The sequence below is a fragment of the Halichoeres trimaculatus genome, unplaced genomic scaffold, assembly GCF_033239565.1.
Source record: "Halichoeres trimaculatus isolate MK-OKI-2021-1 unplaced genomic scaffold, fHalTri1.1 fHalTri1_scaffold_2, whole genome shotgun sequence".
Classification (NCBI taxonomy): Eukaryota; Metazoa; Chordata; class Actinopteri; order Labriformes; family Labridae; genus Halichoeres; species Halichoeres trimaculatus.
In genome coordinates, this window is record NW_027437180.1 from 37,756,051 (window position 1) to 37,767,881 (window position 11,831).

General features: G+C 41.9%; 1 protein-coding gene across 2 annotated transcripts; it reads left to right on the forward strand.

Moving 5' to 3' along the window:
* The first annotated feature begins 292 nt into the window (after positions 1-292).
* Positions 293-11,596, forward strand: pex6 (peroxisomal biogenesis factor 6). Of its 2 annotated transcripts, none has more exons than XM_074696950.1 (18): positions 293-883; positions 1,351-1,944; positions 2,039-2,208; positions 3,968-4,051; positions 4,149-4,257; positions 4,615-4,748; positions 4,831-4,936; positions 5,017-5,219; positions 5,309-5,495; positions 5,614-5,690; positions 5,835-5,952; positions 8,447-8,652; positions 8,736-8,797; positions 9,056-9,164; positions 9,275-9,391; positions 9,523-9,600; positions 11,129-11,268; positions 11,344-11,596. In XM_074696950.1, the coding sequence occupies exons 1-18, from the start codon at positions 317-319 to the stop codon at positions 11,478-11,480; spliced, it is 3,198 nt and encodes a 1,065-aa protein (XP_074553051.1). In that variant the 5' UTR covers positions 293-316; the 3' UTR covers positions 11,481-11,596. The 2 variants fall into 2 exon arrangements, with proteins under 2 accessions (XP_074553051.1, XP_074553060.1); XM_074696959.1 differs by having other exon boundaries at positions 4,834-4,936.
* The last annotated feature ends 235 nt before the right edge of the window (positions 11,597-11,831 follow it).

Genomic DNA, 11,831 nt, shown 5'->3' on the forward strand with positions numbered 1-11,831 from the left:
GTAGTTGTTAGCTGCTGCTTGCTGGAATAAAATATGTCTTTTGACTTTTACCGTTTAGCCCAGTATCCCTTTAAAATTTCACTGCCCATTAAGCTAGCAGTCGTTCACACATTAGCCAGCAACAAGCTGAATGTTACAGGTTGTCAAATAAGTTTCCACTCACATACGACAGGACGACTTTACTAAATCCACTTACAGATAGTATTTATCGCAATGTTTTAATTTTTACTATGACTATTAAGAATAAATATCAACAAAATGGAAGAGTAAACATCAGTTTTAAGGTTTTTTGTTGTGTTCCTCAACCGTCCACCAGATGGCGGGAAAGTCCCTGACACCCAGCAGTGGGAGCTCGGTGTTAGTAAAGATGGCGGCGCAGGCGGAGGTGTGTTGTCTGGAGAGTTTTCCTTTACACGTCAGTCCTTACGATGCTTTGATTTTAAAGTATAATCTGGATTTACTACTACCGAGCGACACCGACCCACCGACTCTCCTCTTCACCCCACACGGGGCTCACGGCCTGAGGAAGCGGGGCATTTTACTGCGCGTTCACCCGACCACAGAGGAGGACACCGCGGGCAGCTGTGGAGGGTTCTCCCACCAGGCAGAGTCCCGACTTCGGCTCTTCACCTCCCGCCTCTTCCTGGAGCACCACGGGCTCCAGCTGCACGGCAGCACCGGGACAGTGTCGGCCATGGAGCCTGTCAAACTGGACAGGGTAGTGCTGGGTGCCCGCAGCAAACAGAGCCACTGCTGGGCAGGAACGGATCGTTTCACCACCGGGCTGCTGGAGCTCTCCCGCCCGGGACAGGTGCTTCTTGCCCGGCTAGGAGAACCCTTGATGCTGCCCGGACACACGCTGCTGGGAGAGGATCCAGAGCAGGTGAGACGGGTCCTGGGTTATTCTGTCTTATAAAAACAGAGATAAATACAGTAAAAAAGTCAGGTATGTACTTTATTTTGCATTTATTATAACTCCATTCAGAAAATATGTTTCATTATTAGCATGGGACTGTTTAAGCTGTAATTAATGTAAACAGCTTAAAACTAATCTCTACCTACCTCAAACTGTCTTAATTTGTTTATTTACAAACAACCAAAGGTTTTAATGAAGAAAACACTGGAGTTATAGCACTGTGAACACATAATAACTACCATAACACTGATAAATATTCCCTTTTAGTCCCCAGCATAATTTTTTATGGTCTCAGAAAGTTACTGTGTCAAACAGAAAGTGTTCAGTTTAGTCTTTCAGATACTTTCAGTTTTGACAGTTGTGAGTTTCCTCTTTGATTTATATGTAAATATAACAAAAAGATTATTATTGTTATTATTTCCATGTGGTTTCAGGTGCAGCAGTATCTGATGGACCTTGTAGTCCTGGACTGCAGTCCAGTCACTCAGGGACAGGTCACGGCTGACACCTCTTTGGTCCTGACAGACTGCTCAGACTCAGTGCACCCCCCAGGCCCCGCCCCCTCCCACAGACCGCCTAGGTTGTACGTGTCGGACTTTGCTCATTACGCTGACGGTCTCGGAGGAGGGCGCTCTCTGCTGGACAACAGGAAGCTGCTGAACTCTGGGTTCTCCGGGGTCCTGCAGGCGCTGGAGTGCAGGCTGGACGTGCGGGTAGTGGACACCCGGCGATGGTCTGGGGTCAGGGGTCACCAGGGAGAGGCTGTGGATGTGGACAGCTGTGTGTTTGTGAATAAGCAGCTCCTTCTCAGACATGGACTCTTTAACCAGGAGTGGGTGAGGCTGTGGAGGCCCAGTGTCAGAGGGGGCGGGGCCAGAGAGCGGCTGGTGTCCATGCTGGTGGTGGATCTGGCACAGAGTCCGGATCTGCAGAATCTGGATGAGGTGGGCTTCATATCGGAGACTCTGTGGTTCAACATGACGGAAGGAGACGAGATCCCTGTGAGCGGCTGCACGCTGAGGATGAAGGTGTGTACACACACACTCACACACTCACAAGCTGCGTCTGCATGCTTCGTTCCCACAGTGTATCTTCATCTGCTGTTGTTGGTTTGTGTCCCAGAGGTGGAGCCCGTCTGACCCGGACCCCTGCAGCTCTCGCTCTGACAGCCTCTGTCGCTCAGCCTCTCCTCCGTTCGCCGGCGAGCTTCGCCTCCAGCCGGTGGTTTCTCCGCTCTACAACAACCTGAGCTGCTGCGACAACCTGCTGTCTGAGCACTTCAGCACACCCAGGTAGAGGTTCACCTGCTCTCATGTTTGATTCACTCAGACCTGATCAGCTGCTCTTACAGCTCAGCTGCTTCATGTCAGAGATGACACATGTTCATATTCCAACACGTGATTAAAGTGACACACACTCAGTGTCTCTGAGGCTTTCAGCTGGGCCTAGTTTCTATTCTACTCCACTCTATTTGATTCTATTCTATTATATCCTATTCTATTTCTGCTTCACTCTATGTGGAATATTATTTATTATTTCTATCTGAATCCATTTCATTCTACTCTATTCTTCAGATTACGCTTCATAATATTTTGGAGCAGTGACTCCCAACCTTTTCAAAGCCAGCGCTCACGTTTACATCTCAAAGATTTTCGAGGTCCAACCACGACTCCATTAATACAGAAACCTTATAATGTGATCTCAGACCACTTTTTACTGAAGACTGAACGTGAAGGACTGAACTGAACACTGCAAAGTGGTCCAGCTGATAACAACAAAAGTTCCTACCTCTCATTTTTTTATCAAGTGTCCAATACTGGATGGAAAAACAAACAAAAAATTCATAAAAAGAATATTTGAACATTTTTAGTTTCCTTTTAAACTTAACTGTGTTTTAACTAGGGCTGTGACTTTAATGTGTTAATTAGATTAATAAATAACACCCCTAATTAACGCGTTATAAAAATCAACGCAACATTAACTCATTGGTTGTCAGAACATTTTCAGAGCATCTTGAATGATCTTTTAAGACCCAAATAATAATGTTTTCTTTGACCATGTAAACACCAAAGTTATTAAAAAGAGTGAACTCTCTTCTTTTATGTCTCTCTTCCGGTTTTTGATAAAAAAAACAGACGAATCTAACTTTTTTTGATCGCGTTCATCTCGGACGCTCCATCTTTTGATCCTCTCCATGATCTCCGTCGTCTTTTCTCACGATGGCGCCGCTCTTTCTCTCTGAACTACCGCGACACATCCTCAGTTGGAGCGTGAGCTGCCTGAACTTTTCTGACTCACAGCGTCTCTCTGTGTCTCTGTCATCTCACATTTCTCCTCATATCCATGCTGAGCTCTCATCCAAAAAGCACACCGCTCTCACCCACAGTAGTTTACGAGCAGGATTTTGATTGACAAGCTCCACCAGACCCCGCCTCCCTCCACTGAAAAATATAATTTACTTCTATGGACGCAGTAAACAGTAATCGAATGTCAATAGCAGGGAACACAGATATTTTAATTAATATTGAAAAAAAAGGATTTACAAATCTTCTCTTTTTAATAATTTAATTCGATCAGTCATGCACTATAATTCTGTAATACCCTAGAATTCAAATTCTTTATGTGGGGACTTTAAGCAGATATGAGATTAAATTGTGATTAATTAGATCAATTAATTACAAATCCTGTAATTAATTAGATTATTTTTTTAATCTCCTGACAGCACTATTTACCACATAACGGCTGATGAATGTACTTGAAAGTAGTGTCCAGATAAAAACATCTTCTTAACAAAATAAAAAGGATTTTGTTATTTAAACTTGTGTATGAGAATATTAAATGATTTAATCTTCTACCAAAATCTGTTTGAATTGAAAAGTGTTGCTTCTGATGTTGAATATTGATGTGATTAAAATGGGATTAATTACGATTAATTAATTACAAATGACATAATTAATTTGATTAATTTTTTTATCAAGTCCCACCACTAGTTTTAACATTTATTATTATTGTTGTTAATATTATTATGAATGTGATTTTTCCTCTGTGCAGGCTGGTGTCAGAGGGGGACATCCTGACTGTTCCAGCTGATAAAGATCCAGACCTGCTGCAGAGTAACTCTGAGGGGATCCACAGGTACTGAGACCTGTTAGTCCAGCTGCAGACCCTCAGATAAACAGATCTGCTCACTCTGACCTCTGACCTTTGACCTCTGACCTTTGACCTTCCACAGGAGTCCAGTGCTCTTCTTCAAAGTGCAGGAAGTTTGTTCCTCAGCAGAGCGAAAAGAAGACCGAGGAGGAGCTTACCTGGCTGACAGACAGCACACCTCACTTTACATGGTGACCTTTGACCTCTGAACAAAGGGCAGATTGTTGTTGTTTCACTGAAAACAGCTGATAAGTCTCTGAGTTAAAGGAACCAGACTCCAGTGAAGAAAACGGATTTGACCTGAGAGAGATCGGGAGGTGGTGGTCCCCTGCTGTGTGTGTTTCTGTGTGTTTTGTTGATGTTGTGTCTGAACACTCAGCTCACCAAAGTCACTCAAAGAGGCGTCAGCTGTCCCCCCTGAGAGCAGGAATCAGTGTATTTATGAATGGAGTCTGGTCCGGCTCTCTGGACCTGGTTTCAGGACTCTGTGGGGGGTTATGGTCTGAAGCAGATCCTGTTCAGAGGCTGATTTGAGTCTGTGTCCTCAGGGAGCGTCCACCAGCAGCAGCGTCCCCGGCTGCTGTCCTCAGGGAGCGTCTCTCTTCAGCTTCCTGTCCCCGCCCGGCCTCAGCGAGACCGTCCAGCTCCTCAGCAGCATCATCCAGCCTCACCTGCACCACAGGTAAACCCGCCTGTCTGTGTGAGCAGCATACAGAGAAGAGACATGTGGTCATGTGATCAGTGATGTCATCACTCTCTGTCAGCAGCTCTCAGTCTGGTTGCACTGTGCTCCTTCATGGTGCGGCAGGAAGTGGTAAAGTGACGGCGGTGAGCGCGGCGAGTCGCAGGCTGAACCTCCACCTGATTAAGGTACGACCTCCAAACTGTGTGTGTGTAAGTGTGTGTCTAACATGTTGTCATGGTAACTCCCCCCACCCTCACCTGTGCAGGTGGACTGTGTCAGCGTGTGCTCTGACTCGTCTGCGGCCTCAGAGGTGAAGTTGGCGGCGGCGTTTCAGCGAGCTAAAGCCCTGCAGCCGTGCGTCCTGCTGCTTAGGAACCTGCAGCTCCTCCTCAGACCACGAGGGGGCGCCGAGGAAGACGGCAGGCTGCAGGAGGCGCTCTGCCAGCTGCTGGACAGCGCCTCCAGCAGGTCACTGATGGAACAGCGTCACAAATGTTCTGCACATGCTCAGTGAGACATATGTGAGTGTAACGTGATGTCACCACTCTTCGTTTCAGCGTGGTCGTCGTAGCCACGGTCTGCAGACCTCGGGACCTGTCCTCGGGCGTCGTAGCAGCGTTCGTCCACCAGGTGGGAATAGAGAGCCCCACTGAGGAGCAGAGACACTCCATGCTGGTCTGCCTGAGCCGAGACCTTCACGTGGGGAGGGACGTGGACCTAGAGAGACTCTCCAAACTCACCGCGGTACGTCAGGACCAGGATCAGACAGATCCCCGTAGACTTCCTGTGACGTGTCGTGGTTAACGCCGCTCATCATCAGAGCGCGGTGTGTGTTAATGGGTTTGGTGTTTTTGCTCCTCAGGGTTTTGTGTTGGGGGATCTCAGCGCTCTGCTGGTGGAGGCCGGCAGAGCCGCCTGCAGGAGGCTGAGCCGCACCTGGTGAGTCCCAGACCCTCTGTGCAGGATCAACACACACTTCCTCCAGCTGCTTTTTAAACTCTGTCTGTGTGTGTGTGTGTGTGTGTGTGTGTGTGTGTGTGTGTGTGTGTGTGTGTGTGTGTGTGTGTGTGTGTGTGTGTGCAGTGTTGGTCGGCAGGAGTCGGACCTGTGCTCCAGCGGAGTGACCATCATGAACCAGGACTTTAGCTCCGCCCTCCAGACCCTGCAGGACGCCCAGTCCACCGCCATCGGAGCCCCTAAGGTCAGCAGACCCAGACTAGACCCAGACCCAGTTCTAGATTCACAGAGTCCTGACCTGGTCTGAGGGGCCTGTTGTTGAGTTTCTCTGCCCTCTAGTGGTCAAAGAAGAAATGACTGAAGACGAGTTCAGACCAAGACAGACGTGATTAATTAAACGACATAGAAACAAACGTGAGGTCAGAGTCAGGGAAAAAGAACCACAGAGAGATCAAACAGAACCAGGAACCTTTTAAAGAACTCTTGTTTTAAATGTAAGAATGAGAGACTAAATTTAGTTCCTGTCAGTGGACGTCCCCCTGAAAAGTTCCTGCCTGGAGAACACTGAGGAACGTTTTTGTTTGTTGTATAAAATTTAGTTTTTCTGATATGTTAAGTTTATTGTTTAATAGGGGAAGGTTTTTAATGTGAAATTAATATTTAGTGTGTTTAGAATTAGTAAAGTTTGTTGATGAAGAATGTAATATCTGTAAATACATAAATTTATGTTCATAGAAAGCGAAGATTATTAATTTATTTAGCCAAAGAAGGATATTGAGGAAGTTAATTTTATAACATAATCACAGTTTATTTTAAAGTTTGTAACATTTGATGGTATAGGACATAAAATGTATTCGTAAAGTAATGAAAGTTATTTAAGTAGGAGGCAAATTAATTTATGATATAGTAAGTAAAGGTTATTAAGTCAAATTTACTATTTTTAAAAATGGTAATTCAGTAAAATCGATCACATCACAGTTTATTTTTACACTATTTAAAGTCTGTTTATAAGTTTAGTAAAAGTTTTTGATTTAGAATGTAAAATGTATTCAGTAAAGTTTATTTACATGGTAGGTGAAGTTTATTTGTTATCAAGGTTATAATAGTTTTGGATTTGTCATTACAGTTTAGTTTTAATTAGTTTTGGAGCAGGCATTCTAGTTTTTATTTAGTTTTAATTTTTGCAACAAGGCTTAGTTTTACTTTAGTTTTAGTTAAGTTTTAGTTTTTCATACCTTATTAACCAGGTAAAGGTTTTAAAAAAGGTCAGAGTAAATATTTTGTAATACTGTTTATTAGGGATGAGTACCGATTTAGGTACTTTTTTAGGTACCGACCGAGTTATGACAAAAGTACCGGGTATCGATTCATGTAGATTCAAAAGGTACCATGTTTAGGTACCTAAATGCATTCTTGTGACTGTAAGGGAGTGGAAGAGTAGGTGTTTTTCCATGCTGGACATGAACACAGCATTTAAAGGTTATATATTAAAGAATAAATTTGTTAAGTTGTATAGAAATATATATTTTATTATTAAACAAATTGACATTTTTTACCACATAGACACAAAAAAGTACCGAAAATTGGTACCGTTGAGTACCGGTACCGATTGCCAGGTACCGGGTATCGGTACCGTATCGTTTCAAATGTGAAAGGTACCCAACCCTACTGTTTATGTTCCAGTCCAACATAGTGCTCACTGCTCAGTCAATGCTGATACCGAAATGTTGGCTGCTGCCTTAAACACATGAAAATAATATAAACTTAGTATAAAAAAGATAAACATAAATTATATAAAAATAATGTTAACATAAATTACATAAAATAATAAAAAAATAAATTATATAAAACAATATAATATGAGCTTAAATAAATAAAAACTTGGACTCTGTAACAATTAAACTATTACAGATGCTCTGATTCATTGCTCCTCTACCTTTCGTAGCAGCACAGCGCACAGCCAGTCAGTGCAGTAAACAAGCTCGTCCCAGTACGTCGCTATGATGGTGCCGTACGGCGCTGACAACTGCCGAAAACTGCCGTAAAATTGGTTGGAAAAATGTGTCGGATTAATTTAAATCCTAAAGGCTATTAATGTTGTCAAAAATTATAACTAAGGGAATTTTGTCTATCATTTTAGTTAGTTTCAGTTAGTTTTGTGAACACAAGATACAGTTTTAGTTTACTTATAGTTTTAGTTTTCTTTTCTAGTTTTTGTTAGTTTGAGTTAACTGCAATGTATTTTAAATTTAAGTTTTTGTTTTTAGTTTTGTTTTAGTTAGCTATTATAACCTTGCTCGTTATTAAGTAAAATTTATGTACAGGTTCTTTTTTAAAGGATCCAAAGTTTTTTTTTATAAACTAAGGAAAGTTTGATATAATACAGGAAGTTTATGAGTTTTTTGTGTAAAAGTTATTGTAGTACACACACTGAATTTATTAGGAGTGAGAAAAAAATGGATTCACAGAAGTTTTAGGATTTCATATGATATATAGAATTTATTTATGTAAGATGTAAAGTTTATTCATATGGTATTAAGGCTGTAGAGTGTTTGTACTGACGTCACAGTTTGGGCAGTTACCTGGATGTCGGCCATATTGGAGATACACTGATATCAAGAAAATAAGATTCTGTTAGTTTCTGGAGCTGTCAGAGGAAAAATGGTTTCTTCTTCTTCTCTTAGGGAGACTTGATTCGATGTTTCTGTTTGTGTGTGTGTGTGTGTGTATGTGTGTAGATCCCTGACGTGCGCTGGGAGGACGTTGGAGGTCTGCAGCAGGTGAAAAAGGAGATCCTGGACACGGTGCAGCTCCCTCTGCAGCGTCCAGAGCTCCAGTCACTGGGTCTGAATCGGACCGGAGTCCTGCTGTACGGGCCTCCAGGGACCGGCAAGACCCTGCTGGCCAAAGCCGTGGCCACAGAGTGCTCCATGACCTTCCTGAGGTGAGAGCAGCCGCCCTGTGATTGGTGCAGACATCAGCTGTTGGGGGTCAGTGTGTTGATGTGAGTGTGTGTTGGTGTTTCAGCGTCAAAGGCCCCGAGCTGATCAACATGTACGTGGGTCAGAGCGAGGAGAACATCCGCGAAGGTCCGTTCCTCTTCATCACTCACTGCACACATCAGTCACACCATCTGGGTCTGGAACCCCCCCTCAGGCTCAGATTTAAGGGACCAATCAGAGTCCTTGATTTTAAAAAGGGGCGTGTCCTTTGAGATGACACAGTTTAATCCTAAAGATTAATGAACAGAAACAGGAAGACGCACAAACTGTTGATTTATCTGAACAAGACGACAAGAAGATAAACTGAAAGTGTGTGTGTGTGTGTGTGTGTGTGTGTGTGTTCAGTGTTCAGCAGAGCGCGCTCAGCTGCTCCCTGTGTCGTCTTCTTCGATGAGCTGGACTCTCTGGCTCCCAGCAGGGGGCGCAGTGGAGACTCAGGAGGAGTGATGGACAGGTGAGAGCTCCAGTTTTAATTTAAGAGCAGGGTCTTTTATTGTGAAAGTCTCTGTGACATGTTCCTGTGTGTGTGTGTGTGTGTGTGTGTGTGTGTGTGTGTGTGTTCAGAGTGGTGTCTCAGCTGCTGGCTGAGCTCGACGCTCTACAGTCTTCACTTGGAGTCTTCGTCATTGGAGCCACAAACAGACCGGACCTGCTCGACCAATCACTGCTGAGGCCTGGAAGGTCAGAGGTCACACACACACACACTGTAAACACACACACTGTAAACACACACACTGTAAACACACAAACACACACACTGACACAGACTGTACACTCACACACTCAGCTGTCTCACGTCTGTGTGTCCTCAGGTTCGATAAGCTGGTGTTTGTGGGGATCAACGAGGACCGAGAGTCTCAGCTGCAGGTTCTTCAGGCTGTGCTCAGAAAGTAAGAACAGCGCCCCCTGCTGAAGCGCAGCACACCTACACACTGATAGGGTTATTAACAGGAAACTACTCTAAAACTATCAGGGAGGTTTAAAGATGGGAGTCAGAAAGTCGACAGGTTTAAGCTGAAATACAACAGAAGAGCTACAAAAAAAAAATTTCCAGCCACGACTTTTCAAATTAAATGTTGAAATTAAATTTTGATTTAACTTGATACAATTTTTAATTATGTCATTATTTCACCGATGAAAACTAAATATAGTCATGATTTTACAAACAAGTTTGAAATAAAGTATTAATTTAACAAAATCAAAGTTATTAAGACAATATTTACCAAAATAAAAGCTGAAATTCAGTCATTGTTTTAGAAGAAAAATACAATAGTCTGATTTTCTAAGTAAATATTGAAAAAAATGACATTTTGAAATATTTTTATTTAAAAAATTATGGGATTTTTTAAAAGTATAGTCTTGATTTTACAAAATAAAAGTTGAAGGCTAGTCTTTACTTTTTGAAATAAAAGATGAAATATAATCTTGATTTTACAAAACAAAAATTAAAATATAGTCTTTATTTTACAAAATAAAGTTGAAAAAAGTCTTTATTTCACAAAATAAAAGTTAAGGTCTAGTCTTGATTTTACAAAATAAAAGTTGAAATATCGTCTTTATTTTACAGAATAATAGTTTAAATATTTTTTTATTTTATAGAATAAAAGTTCAAATACATTTTTTTATTTTTCAAAATAAAACTTCAAATATAGTCTGGTTTTTACAAAATAAAAGTTGAAGTCTAGACTTGATTTTAAAAAATAAAAGTTGAAGTCTGGTCTTGTTTTTACAAAATAAAAGTTGATATTCAGTCTTTATTTAACAAAATAAAAGTTGAAATATAAATGTGATTTTACAAAAATAAAAGTTAAACTATATTTGTGGTTTCAAAAATAAAGTTGAAACATTGTTGTATTATTATGAAAATAAAAGTTGAAACATAGTTATGAGTTTGTGAAAAAAAGTCAAAATTAAGCCATGATTTCACAATGATTTTACAAAATAAAAGTTGAAATATAGTCCTGATATCACAAGATTTGACAAAATGTAATTTTTGAAAAAATGGATTGATCTGGAATTTTAGTTGAAATCAAAGACTTCAGCCGCATTAAGGTTCTTATGTGATGAAATAAAAGTTGATTTAATATTGGAGTAGAAAATAAATCGTATTGTGATTAGAGTTGAAATTAAGACAATGTAACATCTCGTAACTTGTTAAAATGAAACTTATTTTTGAGAGCATGTCAGCTAAATAGAGTTTTAATGTACTAATTACGTCTGAGACTTCAGACTTTCAGCATCACATCTTCAAGTCAAATTTTACTTTAATACGGTGAAGTTATGACTTTTTTGCTGAGATCGTACTTGGTGTTTTTCATGGTCCTGATTCTGCGTCTCTCAAAGATTTCTCCTGAACATCTGATCCATCCGGACTCTAACGTCTTAATCATGTGTGAAATGTTTTACCGTCACCTTCAGGTTCCAGTTGGACCCGTCAGTGAACCTACAGGAAGTGGTGAACCAATGCCCCGCCCACATGAGCGGCGCTGACCTGTACGCTCTGTGTTCAGACGCCATGACGGCGGCCATCAAGAGAAAGATCTCGCTCATCGATGGAGGTGAGGAGTCAGCGTAAAAAGTCCAAACCAATAACCTGCCTGTCAGTGCTCTGACCCTCTCTGTCTGTGTCTCAGGTCTGGACTCGGAGGACTCCCCGGTCCTCCTCTCCTCTGAGGATTTCTCTGCAGCGTTAGCAAACTTCCAGCCGTCGGTTTCAGAGCAGGAGCTGCAGCGATACGCAAACATCCAGCGGACGCTCTCTGTGAAGTAGAAAGTGACCAATCAGCAGCTTTGCTCATTAAAACATGAATCTGACCTGTGAATAACTCCCCGTGTAAATAATGTAAACACTAATTTCATAAACATGATTATAAAATCTTTATTTGAACCAGACTTTGACTCATGTCTTCTCTGATGTCGTCATTTTGAAGAGATGTTTGACTTCCTGTCTTTACAACATTTCCTAAACCCCCTCCTTGTCTCCTCGTCTCCTTGTCTCCTCTTTCCTTCTGTGCATTGGTTTTCCTGTTTGACAAACATCAACAGGCATCAGCTTCAAAGTTACACGCTCACAGTCTCTGGAAATATGATGACCGTACAGCCCACACTGCCCTCTGGTGTT

What these genes read in the sequence shown, in the direction of transcription:
- pex6 (XM_074696950.1), top strand. Translation starts at nt 317, where the DNA reads ATGGCGGGAAAGTCCCTGACACCCAGCAGTGGGAGCTCGGTGTTAGTA. An exon ending in TGAACCTCCACCTGATTAAG is followed by an intron (nt 4,937 to 5,016) that starts GTACGACCTCCA and finishes TCACCTGTGCAG; the next exon opens with GTGGACTGTGTCAGCGTGTG. An exon ending in AGGAGGCTGAGCCGCACCTG is followed by an intron (nt 5,691 to 5,834) that starts GTGAGTCCCAGA and finishes GTGTGTGTGCAG; the next exon opens with TGTTGGTCGGCAGGAGTCGG.